Source organism: Haliaeetus leucocephalus, unplaced genomic scaffold (assembly GCF_000737465.1).
Source record: "Haliaeetus leucocephalus isolate CR32 unplaced genomic scaffold, Haliaeetus_leucocephalus-4.0 Scaffold395, whole genome shotgun sequence".
In the NCBI taxonomy this organism is placed as follows: domain Eukaryota; kingdom Metazoa; phylum Chordata; class Aves; order Accipitriformes; family Accipitridae; genus Haliaeetus; species Haliaeetus leucocephalus.
This window is the reverse complement of record NW_010972831.1, coordinates 5,737,182-5,759,667: the sequence shown is the minus strand read 5'-3', so window position 1 is coordinate 5,759,667 and position 22,486 is coordinate 5,737,182. Positions and strand designations below refer to the sequence as shown.

Below are 22,486 nucleotides of genomic sequence, written 5' to 3'. Positions count from 1 at the left end.
ATGGTGAAATGAGAGTTGCAAGTGCAGACTGAGCCCCTTTTTTAATCTTTTGTATTGTGTAACAAGTAGTTGTGCCTCAGAGGCATCCAGAGAATTGACAAATTGGTCATGTAATCTTTCCAGAGCTCTGGCTTGTATCAGAGTGGGCTGATGGCATTTAGTGAAAGGAGGTTTAGAGTGTCCTTGTTTTTTACCTTGGGTCATGGAAGGGTAGCATCTTTGGACAGCAAACCTGTCCTGCTACATCCAGTCTTTAACAGGATGAGAATTTATTGTCAATTTGAAAGAGTATATGCTATAGCCAGCATCATCCAAGTAATGTTACTAACAGTAGGAGACAACACCAGAGCATTTCAGAATTACAAAATTATTTGTAAGTAATCCCGTAACTGGAAAAAAATACTGTAGAAAGCATCTCATAGAAATTCCTCCTCTTCTCCTTCTAGCTTAATGTGGGGAGGCAGCAGAGTTACAGTGAAGGAACTCAGCTTTGAGCCCCATCAGAACTGTAGTAAACTACGCTTAGCTGATCTTCTCATTGCAGAGCAGGAACATAGTAGGTAAGAAAGAAAGTGCCGTAGCCACAAGTGCTCCTGGGGTTTGGGTGTCTCCAGTGATGTGAGAAAATGGGATTAAATGTTAGGCTGTGGCTGCACTTTCTCTCCAAATGAGAAATACAAGTCTCTCTCTTCTCCTGTCTCTTCCCACACCGTTTGCTCCTCTGGATAATACAGGAGGAGATGATGCTCTCTTCTTGTATGTCTAGATGAATGCTTCATTGCACATTTCTTGGATGGCTTGCTTACAGATTGTACTAGTTGTGACAGTAAGCACCATTTCCTAAATGCCTCCTGATCTATGGTTCTTTTAAAATTTTTGGTATTTTAATGAAAAGTTAGAAGCATTCACATTGTATTGATAAAAACACCTAGAAGGCCAGGAGTCTTTCTCTTTTAATCTTGGGTTTGCCTTACAGGTTTTTTTTCCTCTCCCTTTGCAGTAAACTCCGTCATCCTCATTTGCTACAGTTGATGTCTGTTTGTCTGTCTAGTGACTTGGAGAAAACCCGTTTAGTATATGAAAGAGTTAACTTTGGTTCTCTGTACAGCATCCTTCATGAAAGGGTAATTGGAATATTTTTTTTTAAATAGTAATTAATTGAGAGGAAGAAGTTTAGTAACTACATCTACCATCTTTACTCAAAGAACGAGAAGACAAAATCATCAGTCTGTGTATCCAGGTTTCTATTTCATTGCACAGTATCAGATAGCCTGTGTAAGCTGGTAAAATTTGTAATTGGCAATACTTCAGTTAATGTTCAGGTGCAATTACATTGATTTTCTTGTTTGGAGTCAGTCTTAAAATGGCTGCTGTTAAATTCAATTGAACTTCTAATCTTTTGCATGTGCTTGCATACTGCAAATGTGGCGAGACCAGCTTTTGCCCTTGAATATTTGCATGTAGTACATTGCTTTTTTACACAGGCAGTTTACAAAGGCTTGAACTCAGTTGTGGTTTATTTTTTTTAATTTTTTTTTCAATCGACTGATCTGTGTTTTATTTTTGTAATGCAATATTCTTCTCTTCCTCTTTTGGAGTTAATTGAGTCATTTTATTTCTTTAACTGTTTCTTTAACTGAATGCACACATCTAAGTTACTGGAGAAACTGAAGTCAAAGGCAAGAAATTCTAAGAGTTCATTCTGCTTCAGAGTGAATTTTGGCATAGTCAATATCTTTTTTCTTAATTACTTTTTAAGGTATTATTAGTTGATTTGGTATTGAGAACGAACATTTTTTTAGCAAGTGCAATTTGTCTGACTTTTACTACAGTGTGTTTCGTGTTTGCTTTCTTTGCCGCCTTCTGTACAATAACAGTTTTCCCCAACATCAAGCTTTAAAGACCTGCAATACAAATTTGGTACTTCTGTTTTGGTTTTTTTTTTTCAGCGTACAGAATTCCCAGTACTGCATATGGAGACTATTTTGCATGTGCTACTTCAAATTAATGACGCTTTGCGTTTTCTACACTCCCGTGGATTTATCCACCGTTCAGTTACCTCCTATGCTATTCAGATTGTTTCTTCCGGTGAAGCAAAGCTATGCAACTTGGAATACATGATAGAGAGGTAAAGAATTCCCTCACTGTTTCTGTGAAAGGGACAAACACAAGTAAAGTCACATTTAGTGCTAAATTCTGCTGAAGTGCCCCCCTTGATGACTAGGCACTCCTGTCTCTGAGTCAGGCAACAGAGTTACAGGAGTAAAGAACTCCAAATTATTACTGCTCGGGTACATTAACTTTGCCACAGGCAGTACAGCAAGTTTCAGGTGGACTTAGTTTCTGTGTTATAACTATCTGAAAATAGAAACTAGTAAGAGAAGCAGCTCTTTACTACAGTATAAAAATACCATCAGAGAGAAGTAGAACTTAATCTTACAGAACAGAGATGAAATTCCTCTTTGAGTCGCTAATTCTGCTGCTGGGCTGGAAATCGTTTAAGTCTCTTCTTGTTATACTGAACTTTTGCTTATGGAAGCTTACCTAAAATGGTTGAAGATTCCACATGTCACTGAGCTGGTAGTAATTAAGTGCCACCAGTGACAAAAAGAGTATTTCTTTTATGGGAGACACCATTCATTTTGTCTAGGTAAATTATTACTTACCTACATTTTTTACTTCTTTCCTGTAGTGCCGTCGGATTAGAAAGGAAGTAAAAGGCTGGTTAGACTGTAAAGAAAGAGACTAAAATTGATAGTAAACAAAACTTTGCTAATGGTAATGTCCTGAAAGAAGCAAAGATACTTCCTAACCTCCTTGCAAACTCAATTTGTTAATAAATCTTGGTGATTTCTTGGCTATTTCAGATACAGCTTACTGTGAAATGAATAACAAAAACCCCTATAGTTAAATGTGACGAGGAAGTTATCTTCTAGATGTACGTATACATTGCAGAATAAATGTTGACAGGCTAGGTGGCACCTTCTTGTATTTTGTCCGTGGTCAGAGAATGCTGGTCAGAGCTAAAAGGTTGTTTGTAAAATTCCTATTGGGAAGTTTTTTCAGCTTTTTCTGATTTCTTTTTGAGTGTAAATTTATTAAAGGTGTTACTTTCGCCAGAAAGTCTTTGCTGTAATGTGCCAAAATACATTTACTGGTGTGAAAATATTACACATTTTTATTTGCAGGTATACTCTGGACCTTTTAGGTACTTAAACTAAAAGCAGATATAACAAACTCAGGTGTTTAATTCCAAAAGGTATACCTTCTAGCTGAGTGTGCTGTATGTCCCAATTTTCAACTTTTTTCCCTTTATACAGCAAAGATGGTGGAGAACACAGTGATCTGACACGTATTCCTGTCCCAGTCCAGCTGTATAAGTGGTGCTCTCCTGAAGTAATCCTTGAAAAAGTTGTCACGGTCAGATCGGATATTTATAGCTTCTGTACAGTAGTGCAGGAGGCTTTGACAGGTATACCTATAGCTTTAGGCTTTTGTCACTAGGGTAACCCAGTGAATGTTTCAATGCAAACTGTCAGCCCCCTAATGTCTGTTTTAATTCCCCTGTGTGACTGGACAAAACCTTGCTGTGGTGGCTCATACAGAGTTAATTTGGAAAAGGAACACTCCAGGCAGAAAACCCAAATGTTAATGACAATAGCAAAGACTCCTGGAAGCTTTTGTAAAATGTAATCAGAAAACTTAAAATTGCATAACTAAAAGGGTGAGATTAATGGTCAATGTTGGAGAGGTACAATTTTCTGTATGGTGTTTTTCTGCTGTTTATCTTTCTTCTTCATGTGAGGACAGCAAAACATTCAGTTAACTCTTTGCAATGTGCAAAATGAGCCTCTGCAGCTCTCATCTTTTTGGTCACTAAGATAACTTACAGATAATGTAATGTATGTTATGCATTGACTTTGACTGGTTTCACAGTGAAATGGGATAAACACCCTAAAAATTAAACCCTATATTAGCTAGTTGGTAATGAAGAATCCAGACCATGGTTTACAGTGTAACTGTCCTCTAGAGATTGCTGTCAGCTCCCTTTAAAGCATCCACTGTTGAAATAAAATAGGGAGGATATGCCAGACTGGACTGAGTGCTTGTTTGGTTTGTGACAATAGTTGTAAATTAGGGAATGTGCAGACAATAATGCTTCAGGATCTCCGATTCTTTTATCTTTTTTTCTTTTTTTCTTTATTTTCATTAACATTGATATACAGCTTGTGACGTAAAGTCTGTATTTATGTTTTGCAGAGACCCCTCCCTGGAAAGGTCTTGAAGACTCAGTTATTAAACAGCTCATAATTTCGGGACAGCAGTTAGAAGCAGATGTCAGACTTCCTATGCCCTATTATGGTATTGTGAAGTCAGGGCTAGAACCTAAACAGAAGAACCGCTCCATGAAGCTTCAGGATATTCAGTACATACTGAAAAATGACTTAAAGGTGACTTCCAGGATTGTAGCCTTTCATATATTTAAAACAGCAGAGTTTTGTGTCCATTCAGATTCAAGTTGTTCTGTTTAAATCTAGGTGGGAGGCAATCTAAACATTGAGTATCCTTTTCTCATCATGGAGGCAAACCACCTTAAAGGAGAAGGTAGAGACTTTGAACTCTCAAATATAGTTGGCTTTTATTCTGTTTTTTTGTATTACAGGACTTAACTAAGTCTCAAACTGGTCATGCTGATGAAACGTCAAAAGCACAAAGACCTACTGTTTTTGCAGATGTGAACATCTGTTTGGCATCAGCTTTTAGCTACCAGAGGAGAACACAGGAATTGCAGGGAAAAGAGATAACTGAGGCTGGTGAGTTTCTTTTAGCAAGATGTCATGTGTCCTTCACCTAGCATGTTCCTCAGTCCATAAAGGTCTAAGATGAATAATTAAAATGTGAGCACTTACAGATTTTATGACATAGTTTGAAAATAGAAAGCAGTTAGCGTTGGATTCTAGCTACCACCCTAATTGTTAATGTAAACTTAAGACTGTAAGTCTGGTTAATAGTTGAAATTCAGGCACACTATTTTCAGCAGAGGTGTTAAATGCTGCTCATGTAATCTCTAAAAGACATTAACTCCTAAATGTACAAAAGCAGTGTGTTTGATGGACATCTGGAGAAATGGCTTAACGCTTAAATTTTTCAGACAGCTCTACTGCCCCAAGATACTCTCTTTTTCCTGAGGAGAATAGTGCATTAGCAGACCAAGAGGCATCAACCAGTCTACAGCCAGTTGCACAGGACAAAAATCGTGACGTAGCTTCTGAACTCCAGACGACCCTCAGTGTCAGTGATGTGGATGACAGCCTCTGTAGCTTTGAAATCAATGAAATCTTTGCCAGTTATCCAGAACTTCATGAAGACTTCCTGGAAGAAGGAGCTGGATTAGGTCAAGCTCTAAACGATGAAAAAAGGCAGCAAAAGGAAGAAGATAAGGCTACCCTCAGAGACCTGGATGCATCCCCTGAAGTGCACTGTGAGGAAAAGCCGGTTTATGAGGAAGGTGGCTTTTCAGAATCGACTACAGAGTACACTACGGAAGAGGAGGAGAGCATAAGTGAGACCTCTGACCTATGCATGCTGGCACAGGTGAGACAAGATACTGGGAGAAGAGTGAGTAGTCTGTCCCAAAATGAGCAGCACATCAGCAAATGCGTCCTTAATTTAAAGATTTTTCAAAGCATGTTGCAGCAGGCAGCAGATTCCCTGTGCAGAACAGAGGAGAAACTGGACAAATTAGAGGCCACTGAAAAGCAAAAGAAGCTGCTCCAGGAAATCGGAATGAACCAGCTTTCTAAGCAAGTTTGTCAAGAAAGACATTGGAACAGATCTGATGATACTTTCCAGAATACCAATAACCCTTTTTCTGAAGTTAATACTTTTTTATGGAAGGCTATAGGTCCACCATCAAGTGACTATATTCCACCACTGATAACACATCAGGCACAAGGAGTGTTGGGTGGAGACAGCTTCCAAGCTGTTTCAAAGACAGCAAAAGAAATGCAGGCAATTCAAAATGAAAAGTGGAAGTACTTTTATGAAATGAGTAAGGGTAAAAATGAAAACAACCTTCGTGATCTCGGCTTCAGTGTGGTGAAAAGCCTGGATGATGAAATGAGCCTAGACCATGAGGTAAAGTGTTGAGCAGGGTGACTGTGTTTATCACTTCTGTATTCCTTAGCAGCTAAAGAGATGTAGTTATGGATGGTGGCCAAGAAGAGGGATGAATCTGTCTTTTAAAATATATGTGCATACCATATACTTTGTATACAGGAGTGGAAAATAGTCAGCTCAGCAGTGCAATAGTATTATTTCCTTTTTCCCCACCCACCCCAGCAAAATACTAGTCCTGTGGCTCAGGAGGGCATAAAATGCTGTACTAAAATGGAGATGGGACTGTCAGGGAAAAGGGCAAGCAGAAAAGATTTTTGTTTGTATACTTATGGAGGTCTAAGCTGTCATTGGTAAGGGCTTCTAGATCATTTTCATTTTTAAATATAAGTAGTTGACATGCTTAACCCAAAGAGAAAGAGAGAAATTCATGTACCTACCTGTTGTAGGAATAATCTTGAGTCATTTAGGTCTACTCATTCCCCTGGGAGCTACATGTTATGATAGTCTGCCTGCGTACATATGAAACCAGCTATAAATCCAGGACAGAGTTTTTACTAGGCTAAGGCCTGGAGTTGTCATCCTTTCTCATGAGCAGTGCTACTAAAATATAACCTAGGGAATAAAGCTTGTACGGTCCGGTTCTTAGTATAGCTCATAGACAGCTCAACTAGTAATTACCAGAAGCGCCCGACATGTGCTGAATCATGGCTTGTTGGACTCATTTCAGCATTTACTCCCACGTGTATCTGTAAGATGCAAAAAAAAGTTCAGCTTGCAGTGTCAGAGACGAGGTGATTCACATTCTGCAGCAAGTGGAAGTGAAGAAGAGAGGTGGTGAGTTTTGATTGTATTCACAGAAGAGTTAATTCTAGCAGAGTCATCTTGATACAACCACTGTCAAAAGTAGACACATCCAGGATCAAGGATGGCATTAAATATTTTTTCAGTAAGCCAAAAGCCATCTGTCCAATTAGGACCCTACTGTGAGTCATTGTCAGCTGAAGAGCTGACGGGGTAACTGCTACAACAGGGCAGTTACTTTTAAAGAGTGGTGTTCAGACAGATTCCAAATGCCTCTCTGATAGAGGTCAGTGATCTAAAACTATAACAGGAGAGCTATCAAATAAGTTACTAGTTAGGGTGGTTCTCTCTCTGCACAGCCTCATTCAATTCTCAGTAGAAGTACTTTGGCTTTCATAGGTGTAGGACTAGGACCTATGTTAGGGGCTGTGGGAGTAGAACAGTCTTGCTAAACCCAGTGACAACAGAGCATACGTTAGTTCATTACGTTTGCTGTGCTTTTTAATGTCATCCCTTTGTTTTTCTAAGTATGGGTACATGTTAAAAGTATCTGGCAAAATGTGTGCAAATTCATGTATCTTATTCGTTGGAAAGTTGGGGACAGGCACCTCCTTCAATGTTTGGGTCCAATCAGTCAGGAAAACTTGTAGTTTTTAAGTTGAATCATGACCCACTTGGATCAGTAAGATCTGTTGGTAAAGGACATACTTGGTTAGAACACAAATATACCAGATGCTGACATGTGGTTAGATGGTCAAGTGAATGAATTCTGGATTGGAATTGGGTTGGTGGTAGGATTGTTGTTATCCAAGTCTGAAGTTCTGAATATCTTCAGTTGTCCACTGATCACCTTACTGTCCTGAATAAAGCACACCTACATAACATTCATTGTCTGTTAGTGTTTATATAGACATATCATGTGAAAGCAGTTCACAGCTTCTGAAATCTAGATTTTAATGTACAGCTTGTCTGGTTAATCTGTAATAGACCTAAATAACTGTCTGTGCTTTCTAAGCTTCTAATGGCTCAATCTGCTAGTTCTGTTGGGTTCTTAGAACATGTGTGCTCTTAGCCTTTTAATTAACATTAAAACAACTTCTAGTCCTTTACTGAGTGGGGAATACTTAACACAATATGCTTGTGCATTAACAGAGTTTGATGCATTTCATAATGATTTATTATAGGTGCTATCCAAAATCAAGATCTGAAATTTACAGTACAAAAATAAGTGAGGAGAAAAGGATGATGCAATCAGAATGGAGGAGTAAGTAAATCAGTGTTAATTTAGCATTAATGTTAGCAAGTCTTACCGCAGTGCAGTGCATTAAAACTTCACACATTTTCTTACTTAAGAAAGATCCATGTGCCTTAATTGTTGATGCTCTATTAGCCTGTTCTTGGGTGAAAACCAAATGAGTAGGATCCTGTGTCTTGCACATTCAGGGCATAAAATAGTCACAACCACATTAAGATGGTTTGATTATAAAGCTCAAGGAATTTCTAGCCCTGTTTTGGAGGATGTAAGGGAGGGACAGCATATGAACTTAGAAAGGGTAGTATAGCAATGACCTGTGGATGGCAGTACAGGCATGAGTAATAGAGAATGCAAACTAAGAAAAAACGGTTCATTTAAAGACTTGTCCGTATCAATTTATGCAGGTTTTAAGCTTCCCTTAAAATGGAAGGAAGTGTTTAGCTCTTTTTATGATAAAGGAGTTTACAGGCTATAACTTAGCATTTCCAAGTCTGCAGACACAAATGAAACACAGGGAATGCTTTGAAGGTCCAGATTCTGTTGTGTGAACTGGTAATTTTGTTCTTTTTGTATAGATGAAGTAAAACAAATGGCCAGAAGAGTGGCCTCAGGACAGCTAGAACTTGGCTCTCCATATCCAGCCAGTGAATACACATCTGAAAGTGAAGCAGAGAGTATAAAGGAAGCCTTTCAACATGTCACTGTTAGAGTCCAAAAAAGTCAAGACCTACAAAGATACAGGTGGCAGACAGGTGATAATGTTGAGTCTTGGGATCCAGGCAGTGAGGATAGATTTCAATCTGAGGAGAGTGATCTGGAGTCTGCATTTAGAAGTTCTGGAGGTAAGGTTGAAAAACAAAAAATAATTTCTTCTCTTTTTGTCTCTCTCCCATCTCCCAGCAGATTTCAGCTTCTGTGATTTTATCACAATAATTGTCAATTTTATCTTCCAGAGTCTTGCCCGCAGAGCAGGTCAATCAGTCAGTCACTGTGAACATAAATAATAGACTAAGATGAGTATTACATGTTAATAGGTGGAGGTAATGTCCAGTGAGCTTGGAGACCCTTCATTGTCAATGATTACCATGTGTGAGCATGGGAGACCCAAAGCTTTCAAATCCATGACTATGCTTTCACACTTTATTTCTTTCAATTGGACTACAGGGATGCTTTTTCTGTAGCAGCATAGTGGGTAGTACTTTTGTAATAGTTATGGATAAAGGAACAAGGAAAGCTTCACGTGCCTAGATTAATGATGTGAGCATTTAAATATTATTTCTCCATGTTCCTGACAGACAGTGTAGTTTTACTGTCTACTCTCATTGATATTCCATCAGTGGTTCAGACCACTGACTTCATATTATTTTTTGCCTAATAATTTTATTCCATTCTGACATCCTAGGGAGAAGTTGCCAGTCACCATCACAAGATGAACAAGCAGAGTCTGGAATAGCTATTCATAAGAATTCAGTCCTTCCTCAACAAGTTGAGAATCTCACTAGAGTATGTATAGTAATCCAAGAAATCTAGTTGCAGCTACTTATCTGTGAAACAGTTTAGCCTGGTGTCTCCGTGTTGCACACTGAACTACCAAGACAGCTGATCCTTTCAGCTGTGATCTGACTAATAATCTCCCCCCTCTCCCCGCTTCTTTTTGTTTGGTTCTATAAACCATCAAGGTAATGTAAGGAGCAGGAGGTACGTTGAAACTCAGAGTGATCACATTAAATGTGATTTCAATTTGATGCAGTATTGTTTAACATTACTGACTAAAATGTTCTTTAATAGAGAGTGGAGAAAGCATCTCAAATGATGATGTCTTTCACAGGGGCATTCAAGGAAATTACATTGTTCCCTTAATTCATCTCCTGATATGTCTGAAGAATTCTTGACTCCTGATCCTCATTCTTTCCTTCCTCCTACTACTCAGGGAAGTTCACAACTAGAGGTAAAAAGAACAGAAAAGACAGGAATTAAGTCTGTGTCAAGAACTTTAGACATATGGTTTTATTATGCTCCCATTTGATTTGAAGAAAAGCTGTAGAAAATGGGAGAATGATAGTTTTTATTCTTTTCTTTTGAAATAGTATCTACAAATAAAGATCTATCTAGAAGTAAAAAATTCTAACCCTGTTCCTTTAAAGCACACACCCCTGCCCAGAGGGGAGAAACAAAACAAAACAAAAACCACTCCAAAACCTCCCCACAAAAAAGCCCCCAACCTAAAACCCCACAAACACCCAGACTCCCAGAACACCAGGGGCACGTTTTCTTAATTTGTTTACTAGGAAACTACATAATCTGTGGCTGAGAAAAGTTTTAGGCAGTTGATAATCTCGGCCTTTCCTTTACAGCTCTATCCATTGTAGTACTCGATAGCCTTAAAACAGTTGTCTTCCATTTCTTTAAGATTTGAAACTATTGTATGGACTATTAAATCCAATCCATGCTGTTTGCTGATAAGCTCTTGAAAAGTTTGTCTCTCCATTCCGATTATTGTGAACATCATCGTGTGAGAGTTGTTCTACCCTTCACAGCTTGCCTGTGAGAAGTTGAATTTGTTTCCTTTTTCCCCTCCTTTCAGACCTCAGAAGCTGAGGGCAAATTAGAAGATGCTTGTGAAGCATTTTTACAGAAACAGTTACCTGAAGATGCAGGATCAGGTATTCAGGTTTCAGGTAAATGTGCTCTTTCTTTTGAAGGTACTTTGGAGTCAGGGAGATGGAGTCTTGTTGCACTTAGATTTTTGTCAGCAGCACTTCTGTCAGAAGGCTGGAGCTTGATTCTTCAGGGTCACTTGGTCTCTTGTTCCTCATTATTTTAACGAGTCCTAAAGGACTCGCTAAAAAAATCCTGAGGACACTCAGGATTTCGGAAGATGAGGTTTGGGCGTTGCAGTCGCTGAAATACTGTTGAGTGCAATGATTATGTACTTGCTGTGTTTCAGTTAAAAAGAACAAAACAAAACTTGTTTGCAACCTTTTTGTTTTTACCCTAGGGCTAAGTTTAATCTTTTTATGCAACATGCTGTGGTGCTGGAAACTGAATTAGAGTTGTATTTACACATTAATATTGCTGGAAGGATCTTGAGCTTAAAAACTGTAAGAGCCGACATTGTGTGTGTGCAGAATAATGGAAGGATCATTGTTGCTTCTCTAGTCTCTTAGCTCAAATTTGTAAATGTTGCGATATTCCCCAGTGCTTCAGTGGTTGAGTGTCTGGCAGCTGTGGTATGTTTATGAAAATGCATCTTTAAAACACATTTGTCTCTTGACAACAACAAAGGTCACAAGAACTAAAAAATTTAATAAAGTTGCTATTTCCTGTTCAATGAGTTGTGTTGCTTTCTTTTGTACTTGCAAAACCCAATAACGGGGAATATTTGTTATTTGTATTCAGGAGGAAAAATGCTATTTTGCAGCACAGTGACGCAGAACTCTGGCAGTAACACACTAGGAGTGAATCAGCTTAGCCATATGCCTGTAGCCAGGTAGATAGACCTACTTTTATCATTACTTCAAGCATAAATTGGGTTATAAAGCGTGCTCTTTTTATTAATTATGCTTATATATCTAATATTCAAATAAGATGCCAGTGCTGTTTTTTTAATAATTATCTACATATCATAGTTCCTTGCCAAGAAAATACTAAAAGGACTTTCACAAGTTTCAGGGGGTTTTGTCTTTTAGTGTTCAGGTTTGTTTTTTGTTTTGGTTCTGGGGTTTTTTTTGGTTAATGAGGGAGATAAAACAGGAAAAATAAGTCATGTATATGTATTACAATTCCTTTTACACTGATAAACTGTGGTCTTAAACAGAGCAAAGATAATTCAAATTAAGGCTTCAGTCATCTGTTTTAATTTTGTTAAAGCTTCGGTTTTGGAGCTCAAGTGGCATGAAGATCATGCCTTTTCCCCTCCTGTGGGAACAACCCAATGCAAGTATGCTCACTGTATCTTGCCTGCAGATAACATTAGCCCATGCTTGGAGACTTGCAGTCTCATCTATCAAACGTGAAGTGTTTATTTCTAGTATTTTTGTAAATTTTATATTCTAATAGTATGCAGAGATGTTGGGTAGAATCACCATCTCATGCTGCAAGGGGTACTTTTGCTTAAAGAGAAATAGTCCTCACCCTGCAGGTTTTTCAGCCCTGGCTTTCAGGCTTCTTAAAAGCCCCTATCCTCCCTGTAGCTCAGCTTTCCTTGTGTTCCTCCAGAGTTAGCAGCTGCTCACTTTCTCCGAGTGTGGGAGTGAGAGCTACTTTTACTGTCTGTCGGTGTTGTACTTTCTCTTCCTCCACTGGAGGAACTGAGTTACCAGTGTCAAAGGTAGGCAGCAAGTGTGTAAATACTTGGCCTTAAGGTAAAAGGTAATGGTTTTAGTTGCTCCCCCTTTGCTTAGGAATTGAACTTTTGCCAGCAGGACAGAGAGGACTGTTGCTCTCTGACTGTCTGACTAATCCCCTTAGATTCATTAGAGGCGTTCAAAAATGCCTCTTTGACCTTGAACGGGGTTGTTGCAGTTTGAGAGATTAGCTTACAATGCAGACCAATCAAAGGATGATAAAACAATGTAGTGATGTATATTTGTAGATTTTTATTTAACTTTCAGTTTTGTTTTGAAACCGTATATGTCAATTAGAAGTTTTCTCCTTACCAGATACAAATCCATGATGTGCTTAAAATGGCATTTTTCTCCTATCGCTCTCCATCTTCTAAGGTTTTAAGCAAAAAGTTTTTATGAGCTGCAGTCTCTCTCAGAGAGAAGGTAGTCCTTTAAACTTTTTGAGAGAGAGAAAACTAAATAAATTTATTTTCATAATTCTCTGAGAGGATCAATGAATATGACCTTTCTTCACTTATTCCAGTGTTGAAGCAGCACGAGAAGTGGTACTGTGGGAGCCGCAGGAAGAATGCAATGAAAAAGACGTGTAAGAGCCACAGACAATTTTATATCAAAACTTCAGCAAGTTGGTCATTATCATTGTAAAAGTTTTGTGTTGATACAAAACAGGAAGATGAGACGAACTGAGGCTGGGAGAGAGAAAACTATTTGAAGTGTTGGAAGAATATTTTCTCGTGATAAATTGGGAGATTGGTATGAAAGAGCTATCACATACAGTTGTCCTTAGTTTGAAATATTTTCATATTCATAAGTAATTAACTTACTGTTAATCTGAGTGTGCTTCGCACTGAAGTGTTAGGATTCCTTGTTTCTTCTGTCCATATTACACAGAAGAAATAAAATTAGTTTAAAGAGCGAATCATTAGTATGTAGCTAAATAAATCTTATTACAAAAATAGTCTTGTGATTGAGATTCCCAGGAAAAATTTGCAGAATAGGTTTGTGACTTAACTAGTAGAGTGAGTTTCTTTTTCCAGATAATGGAGATTTGCATAGAAATTACTGATTTGGTAACAGTAGACATCTGCTCACTTCATGGTCTTCGAAGGACAATGTAATCCAGGGTATATCTGCAGAAGATGTTGGTTTGCTTGATGTAATCCCTGTCCTGCAGCCACTTCAGAGTTTTTGTGACTTGAGTGGACATCACTGCCTGTGCAGATCTTTAGCAGTTTCAGTTTATCTGAGTAACTCTTTTAAAGGCTCCTAAGACCTACATTTAGTCTTAATTAATGGATGGTTAATTTTTGTTAAACCTTGAGGTCTTCCCTTGGCTTTGGAGAGAGTTTTCTACCTAGGGCAAGAACTTAAAATGTGAACCACTTTCTGGAGGCAGTTTCCTGAGCTTGCTTTTATAGGAGAATTATTATAATTAAGAAATCCTGTAAAGGAAGGGAAAGCAAATAATTAACCTTTTCTGTCTCCGCAAGATTATTGAAGATGGTGATCTTCAGCCTTCCAAGAATTCTGTGGGAAGTTTTCAAAGGGAATGTCTCTCTTCCTTCTGGAAAACTAGATAAGACTGAACAGTATTAAAATTTAAAGAACCTGAAAATAGCAGAATTTAGTGATTCACAAGTGTAAGAAGTGGCTATTCTAACTGTCAGAACATCTTTCCATACTTCAGATCAGCGACAGATATTCAGGATTTGTCAAGTATCCCCTGTGAGCAAGAGAACTACTACAGGGATATAGATTGTGAAACACCCAGAGTGAGTCATGCACCAACTAGCGTCAGCACTCCACTCAGCTCAGGTAACTGCAGAGAGGAAAGAAGGAAGGACCAGTGAATTACTTAACCTTTCTATGCCAGGAGTCAGACCTTTCTGCCATGACTTGCTAATGTAAAAATCATTGATGTGAATCATGGAAACTCCATTCACGTAGTACCAATGCAGAAATGTCAGGCTTGGAATAATTAACCACAAGAAATGCTGTGCCTGTTGTTTGAAATCTTATTGTTTTGGTCTGGATAGTTACAACTTTGTAGTTAGAGCCTGTTTGGTCAAAAGAAACCTCTAACCTAGAACTGAAGGAGAATTTACAGGGACACAGCTGAAAAACCCACTACCTGAAAGGTTTCTGAAAGATAATTACTTGGTAGTTAATGGTAGCCTTGATAAATCAGAAATTGGTTTAGACATTTAAAATTGGAGTGATACATGTAGACTTTAGCATTTTAAAGACGGACAATGTAATAAGCACTTAGTACGTTTTGAGTGTTGAGAAAGTGATCTCAATGTTTGTTGAACTTAAGTGTTGTTTAAGAGCAATGAATTATCATTTGCTTTGTACTTTCATTAATTTGGTGTAATACAGTAGTCAAAAATTCTCAATTGGCAGTTTTGCATAAATAATGTCTGAGGTGGAACTCCTAGGTAATCAGTTTGGACTTCCGTTTAGAGATCAATTATGGACAATAGTTTCTTAGTTTCCTGTGCAAGTCCCTGTTCAAGTACAAGAAACCTTTTTCTGCTTCCATTGAAATGTGACCAAGATACAAAAAATAAAAAAATAATTTTTCAGCTTTGCTATAATTTTTTTCTTTATTTTAATTCTAGAAGAAAAAATTCCAGTAGCCTTTGAGAAATACAAACACTGCCATGAAGTAGCTTCAGATTCTTCCTTTTGTGGTTCTCAAGAGACCTCCTCTGCAGTGTCCAGGACATTCACTACAGCCTGTGGAGAGGGAAGGAACACAGAAATTCCCTCAATTGCTTCAGGAGTTTCCTCATCTGAATTGAATGAGCCTGTAAGTCTAGAAAACTTACCTTATGTCAGCCATTCTTTAAAATATTTTTTTAAAATACTTTTCCTTAAAATGAATGCAAGATGAGAAGCACAGAAATACTTCCAGGTCTTTGTGAGTATTTTGGAATCCTGGATCTGTTGACATAATGACAAAAGTTCTGATTGATTTCAAAGCAGTCAGTGCGTGCCACTGATTATACAAAGAGTTGACTTCCCCTTGCACCTAATTGTATGTAAATGTTGACCACCATCAAAGTGGCCTTTTTTGTCCTCCATCCCATCCCTGGCTGTAAAGAATTGCCATTTCCCAGCATTGGATCTGGTAATCTTGGAACACCAAAGTGCTAAGTATCTGCAAAATGGTTGGGTAGAAAAGGTATGTTTTTGTTGGGGGGGGGTGATCAGTTGGCCTTCTGGTGAGGCAACAGCAGGCTGCTTATCTGAACCACTCTGAATTCACAAGCGATTTGTGAACTATAGGCTTTTGAGTGTGTGGAAGTGGGGAATAAACTTGAACGAAAATAAATACATGTGCATGTGTGTTCAAGTATGTAAGTTTTCATGTGGAACAGAAGAATTCTCAAAACTTAGTAGGGGAAGGTAAATGAGTACGTAGATGAGTGATTCCTTGAGGAAGAAAACTAAGGTGGAAGCCTCGCATCTAGTAGTTTGGAAGCAAGTAAATGTTCAGAAAGCCCTTCTATTAGGGGATTAAGTTTGTCCTTTTTATGCATAGACATGGCATAATGTTATCAACTTTATTGTATCAAAAAATCGTCTCTCTTTGGAGTTGACAATTTCAAGGTCACTGTAGTGATTTCCAGTAATCTTTTTGGAACTGAAGGTGTTCTGGAGCCACAGCATTATCTTAACTGTCTTTTCAGACAGTTATATATAAAATAACTTTATGCCTTTCTTATTGTTATTCATTGATGGGGTTGTCATTTAAAGATTAAATTAGAGTTTGTTCAAGCAGAACAGACTGCATTTGTTGTCATCAGGTTAGGTCTGTGTCTTTCTGCTTGTGTAGCAGACAGTTGGAATTCATTAAGCCCATTAATAGTGCAATGTTGCCTTGACTGCCTCTGCAGAGATTGTTGATTGTGTCACTTTCTTGTCTAAAATTTTATTCTAGGATTAAGTGCAGGAAGCACCTGTTCCCATTTTGTGGACAGTGAGGACTTGTCTATGATTACAAACTTTTGATTTTGGGGGGTTCTTTTGGTGGATAGGTGTGCCTTGCTTTAATAAAGATTCAAAGCAGAGAATGGGAACTTAAGAGATGTTGGAACTGTCCTTTCAGAGAATTCCCGTCCAATTGTCCATACAGTGTTGAAATGGATAAAGATTATGTAGCTGACAGTATCTTATGGCCAGCTGAAAGATGAGTGCACGGCAGCCTCAGCAAAATTTTTGACACATCTGGCTTACCTGGGTACTACCTCTGTTTTCATATTCTGAACTCATTGAAGAGCTTATTTTAAAATGTAATGGTCAGCTAAGGCTTTAAGGCCTTGCCTCATTTTGGATTTGGTATGTTGAAGGGGAGGATTGAAGACTAGCAGTTCTTCAGTTTACCTTCTTGTGTTTTATTCTGTATGACCTTACACAGGATGGGTTGCCAGTAGTTGCTTCATCCTTGAGAAGCACCAGGAAAGCATCTGGTAAGTCTCTTGACCCAGCCCCAGCCCAAATAGAATGATCAGTAAACAGAGAAACAGATTTGAAAAGAAATTCTGCAGTTTTACTTCTCTTTTCTTCCCACCCCCACATCTCTTTTTATAGAGGTAAATAGCTTTGCACACAACTGTGTATTGCTAGTGGTAATTAGGTTATGGATTCTGTGTTTGCATCTGCAGACTAACACCTCTGACCTCTACTTAACCTATGTTTGAAGTGTAAATATTACTGGCCTAAAATGTGCAATACAGGATTGAGAACTGAATGTGCAAGTCTAGCTCTAAATTATTTTTCCATTATGAAGTTACTTAAGGATATTTGATAAAATGTGAATGAGCTAGGCTCGTGCAGGTTGATAAATGAAATTTGTCAGCAAGATGTGGTCATAATGTAAGCCTATATCACAGTTATTGAGGATTAATCACTGCTAATTAACTAGACTGTTTTGGGTTTTTTTTCTATCTCAGCACTCTCACAGGCATCTAACCACTTCATTGATGAGCTGCCTCCACCAGCCCAAGAGCTGCTGGATGAAATTGGTAAGAGGCACTTCACCCAAAATGGTATGAGGCTTGCCAGCTGTGTTCAGTCAGGATTCCTCTCAAATCATTCACTTCTGAAATACACAAGAGCTACCAAATTAGTTGCAGTCAGGTCAATGATTAGGAAGTTAGGCATCAACAGCTTAAATAACTGGCAGTTATTTAAGTTAGTCCTTGAAGTTTCTGCATTTCATGTAATGGTTAGTTGCTGCTGATGGCAGCAGCCAGCCTATTGAGTGCAGTTAATTTAACACTGAGATGAATTTTGTATAGACTGAATTTTTCAAAGGTGTCCTGGAGCAATGCATGTTCTCCATTAAAACGAATGCAAGCTGGGCAGCTGCATCCGTCAGGTGTTTTTGCAGAGCTTAGTCTCGGTGATTTATGTTTCTTTTTGTAATCACATACATCTTCAGAGAGAACACAGTGTAAAAACTCTGCATTGTTTTTACTGGTGTGTGTTACAGAAGAATTTGCTTTGTTTATTCAGCTATAAACTCTTCCTAAACTAACACCAGACATTGGGATAATTAAATGTGTATTGGTCCTATGTTCTTTTAGAAATGAGGCACACAAGACACATTCTAATCTTTTTATTTCCTCATTCACCAAAACAAGGATATGTGGAGACTGGCATCAACTGAATAAGCGATGGTTAGAGACAATTTGTAGGATTAATATATGAACTAATTATATGTTATGTAAAGGTTTTCATCTGGGTTTGGATGAATAAAGTAATATGGTACTTTAGATTGTATAGAGTCAATTTAGAAAGAGTATCTAGATCAATAAGGAAATGTGCTGTTTTTAACAGAATATTTAAAGCAGCAAGATTCCGTCGCTCAAGACTTTAAAGAGAAGGGATTGTATGACTGTGAAGTGCAAAGAAATGGTTAGTTGATAATAGTCCTAATGTAGAGATTACAAATAGCAAATTACTTTTGCATTGCTGCAAAATTACTCTGAAAGCTTGTCACTGTATGTTCAGTTGTATGATAAATTTTTAGCTTCTTTTGGTAGTTGTGGTTCAGCAGAAATTTGAGAGGATTCTCCCTTTTTTGGTAAGATTATATGCAGTGTTTTTACAAATAGTACCCCCTCCACCAGTGTTTGCTGTCTTTCTCTGTGTATTCACTCTCTAAAGTCTACAGGGATGTGGTGTGGAAGGCTTGCAGGTCTGAACTATCAGAATTAATCTACTTTTACTATGCCACTGTAATGTATGCTGTGTTCAAACACAAATGATGAAACCCACAAAAGTATAGATGGTGGGCAGCTGATGTAAAATAGAGCTGAAGCTTCCATTCTGGGAGGGTAGTCCAGTTGAGAAAATGTCCAGTGCACACTAACTGCTTATGTTTCTTACTCACCATAATGAAATAATGCCTCTGATCTCACAGTGTAAGAAAATAGCATCCACTGGGGTAATCAATATTATATTTCCTGTTCTGTTACAGAGATACCAAAGATAGCAGTAGTGAATCTTTGTGCTTCTGAAACTGCAAATAGTAATAAGTGGAAATAATTTTAGATATACAGCAAGTAATATCAGAGGAGCAGAAAACCTAAATCTTTGTAGGCTCTGCATTTGTTTCCAATGAGTCAGAAAGTGAAGAGCCGTTTAAAAAAAAAAAAAAAAAAGACAAAAAAAAAGAAAAAAAAAGGGCAGAACATGAGTTAGTCTGTAAAAAAGCTAAATAGCATAGTCACTTGAGAACGATGCTGGCACTTGTTTGTGTTATCCTACAGCTTTGTTAGATCTTTTCCCAAAGGATAGAAGCTACAGGGACTTTTATTCATAAGAGTATCTTGGTTTTGGGTGGTAAGGAATGCAGCAGCCCGTATTGCTTGCTGTTCAATCACTGTGGTTTTGTTGTATTTGCATAAAGTACAGCTATTTCAGACTCCATTTTTGTGACAGCCTACTGCTTCCTGCTTATCATAGCTTAGCAGAAGGTGGATGAATATATTCACATGCTGTAGGGAGCAGAACTTAGTGAGATAAGTCTTGGGGGGGGGAATATCATTGGATTTTGCTAAGTAGGATAACAAAGCTAACATCCACAGGTTTTCTTTTGATTTTTCTCCCATAGCTAGGATTGTAAGGGGAAAGATTAAAGATTAATTTCCACATGCATTTTTCATTTTAGTGTGAAGCAAAATGTTCAGTCCTGTGAATCTAAAAATGTGTTACAGTAAAATATTTATCTGGGTCTTGCTACTGGCCACCTTTTGACTGTAGTTAATGTGAATTTGGTTAATGTAGAAAATCAGATGACTGAGGAAAAAGTAATTGAGAAGTGGACAACTGAATTTTCCCAAGTGCGGTAAACAACACGTTTTAATTTCTTTATTATCTTCCTTCATACCTTTGATATTAAAATCTTTCTGTTTATGTGAATAGTTCCCGATCAAATTAAAATGGAAGGCAGAGAGTCAAGCAAAGAATCTGAGGGAAATGAGGAGAGAAATCATAGTTTATGGACTGAGGAGTCATTTAATCTAGCAGAGGAAACAGAAAGGTATGAAAAACGGATGGTAAGGTGTATTTGGCTTTGAGTTACAAAGATTTAGAATAATGGTTCCAGTATATTTTAACAAGATTTGATGCTTACAGTAAGCCAACTTTTTGGCGTTATCAGAACCCTGATAATTATGACTGTTTTCTTTTAAAATGTGTAGTATTAAACTTGCCAGCATCCATTTTAAATCTTTTATTCAACAGGGCTCACTCTACTCTTGATGATGTTTTAGAAAGAATGCTCCGTGCAATTCCTGGAGATGAGGAGGTCCAAGAACAACCTCAGGGACGCACTCTTGGGTTGGCTGATCATTGATACTTTGTTCATAAGTTTATTTTGTTTATGTTCTGGGTATAGACCTGTGCAGGACTTCTGAGAAAATGGGCTGTCACTCCTTAGAGAGTAGTGTGTCAGGGAGCTTGCCTGGAGACATCAATCTGAAATCTCCATACTAAATTGAGAGGGAAAAGAGTGTTTTGTTAATATAATTTCCTGTAGGTGGAAAGCAAATACTTCAGTAGGCTTGGAAGGCAGTGCATAGTCTTCACAGAAATCAGATAATTTGACAAAATGGTGGATTTATTGAGATCGAGAATAATGTACGTTAAGAGAACAGAATCATGAAAGCTTTTTAGAAAAGAAGAGTTTGGGAAGATGGTTATACTGTCATGGCAATATAGGAGGAAATGGCAGAAGTCATATATACATCACTTTAAGGAAAAGATTCATAGCCCAGATAACTTTTTTTTCTCTTAGCACTAAAGATAAGAGCCCAGTAACTCTGAACAACTCCACAGTAAATGCCAGTGAGTAGTCATAAGTCATTCCTAACATATATCTTACTAAGGAACGCAAGATATTCTTGTGTTCGGCATTAGGATTTTATTTTATTTTTTTTACTGAACACAGAAGTCAAATGTTATGATAGCCAGGAGGATCTTGCCAACAGGGCAGACCGATTCCTGCAGTATATATACTGCCATGTTCATAAATGGCTCAATCCAAAGCCCATTCACATGTGTAGTCAGACTACATTTACTTAATGCTGTTATGTAAGCAATCATTGGAGTGTGCGTATGGATGTAAAGCTAAAGCACATCTGTAGTTTTGGGGGGGAGAGGCAGTTTGTTTAGGGGTTGGAGGGGGCACATGCCCATTATAGGTCAGGGTAAAAATAAAAAGGCATCTAGTGTCTCCAGAGGCTTCTGTTCTAGCACTCTGCATTCATCATGTCAAAGAGAAAATACAAAAAATTGGGATGATACACAAAATTCTGTCCTTCAAGGGCTGCAAGCCTGCAAGATCCAGAAGATGCTGGAAGGAAGAACGGAGTAGAGAAAGGTGGAGCTGGGGCCAGAGGCAGAGCACCAGAAAGCTGTGCAGGGAGTTCAGAAGGTCCTCTTTGTAAAGCTACTGGATGCTGTGCTGGGCAGTATTGTATTTATTATATTGTTAGCACTGAATTCATCAAGCTTGCACAGGCTAGTTTTTTTGCTTTTCCTGATTATCCCCCATCTGGATACTGTTTCTACCCTATGCTTTTAAAGGAGAGACAGCCGCTTTAGACTTAAACTCTCTGGAGACACTTGAAAATTTTCTAATTTTGGGGGGCAGTTGAGACAGACAGCACTGTGGACCATTTGCTGGAGCTGCAGGGTGTCTCTCTCATAGTGAGACTGCAGTTTCCTCTACTGACTCGAAAGCACTGAAAGACAGCTGATAATACTGTATCTGTGTCCTGTTTAGTGCTCAACCTCTCTGGCTTAGGCACCTAAATGCTTCACACTGTAACGACCTTGGTTACTATCAGTATGGTTTGGTATGTACCTGTGATGTGCCATCAAATCCCTTAAACATCTGTTTTGGTCTCATCTCCCCTGGCTTTCCTTTAATAGAAACTAGAAGTAAGGAAGAAGACACAAGATAAAATAAAAGTGTTTGTTCTGTAAGTCCAAATCTCTGTTAGGAACTGTCAAAGCTGACTGGTATTCTACAGCTAAAGTTAAAAGTTGCCGTTTTCAACATTTCGCAATTAAAGATGTTTCTTGTTACAGGGAGGGGGCTGACATACTTGCATTAAGTTAATGTGCACTTAGTGCTGTGCAAAAAATATGAAAGAACTGGCATTTTGTCTGGAAAGAAAAAGGCAATAGCCTTTCATTTTCAGAGAGAACTTTTGGTTTTTCAGTGTGTAGTACAAGATGACCTAAAGGAAGTTGCTTCATTGTTGTGGGCATTTAACACTTCTACAGGAGTCACGCTATAACACGTTTCGCTTTCCAGTTAGGCACCGAAAGTTTGAAATGTCCCAAATCCCTAGCTACTTTTGGAAATGTTGATGGTAATTTTCAAACCTAGAGATCTGGAGGTACCATCATTGTGCTCGTTATTTGCACAACATTAGCATAT

General features: G+C 38.2%; 1 protein-coding gene across 1 annotated transcript in view; it reads left to right on the top strand.

Moving 5' to 3' along the window:
• The window catches only part of TEX14 (testis expressed 14), a 31,958-nt gene extending 10,106 nt beyond the window's left edge, over window positions 1–21,852 (top strand). The window contains exons 7-30 of the mRNA XM_010573954.1: window positions 447–560; window positions 1,001–1,124; window positions 1,950–2,128; window positions 3,321–3,472; window positions 4,261–4,451; window positions 4,664–4,818; window positions 5,157–6,143; window positions 6,844–6,954; window positions 8,106–8,185; window positions 8,752–9,018; window positions 9,579–9,679; window positions 10,005–10,124; window positions 10,761–10,854; window positions 11,576–11,666; window positions 13,046–13,108; window positions 14,210–14,337; window positions 15,144–15,334; window positions 16,946–16,997; window positions 17,481–17,552; window positions 18,370–18,447; window positions 19,960–20,077; window positions 20,281–20,376; window positions 21,363–21,481; window positions 21,824–21,852. Of these exons, the coding sequence (XP_010572256.1) occupies window positions 447–560; window positions 1,001–1,124; window positions 1,950–2,128; window positions 3,321–3,472; window positions 4,261–4,451; window positions 4,664–4,818; window positions 5,157–6,143; window positions 6,844–6,954; window positions 8,106–8,185; window positions 8,752–9,018; window positions 9,579–9,679; window positions 10,005–10,124; window positions 10,761–10,854; window positions 11,576–11,666; window positions 13,046–13,108; window positions 14,210–14,337; window positions 15,144–15,334; window positions 16,946–16,997; window positions 17,481–17,552; window positions 18,370–18,447; window positions 19,960–20,077; window positions 20,281–20,376; window positions 21,363–21,481; window positions 21,824–21,852 (3,712 nt within the window). The remainder of the gene's footprint in view (window positions 1–446; window positions 561–1,000; window positions 1,125–1,949; window positions 2,129–3,320; window positions 3,473–4,260; window positions 4,452–4,663; window positions 4,819–5,156; window positions 6,144–6,843; window positions 6,955–8,105; window positions 8,186–8,751; window positions 9,019–9,578; window positions 9,680–10,004; window positions 10,125–10,760; window positions 10,855–11,575; window positions 11,667–13,045; window positions 13,109–14,209; window positions 14,338–15,143; window positions 15,335–16,945; window positions 16,998–17,480; window positions 17,553–18,369; window positions 18,448–19,959; window positions 20,078–20,280; window positions 20,377–21,362; window positions 21,482–21,823) is intronic.
• The last annotated feature ends 634 nt before the right edge of the window (window positions 21,853–22,486 follow it).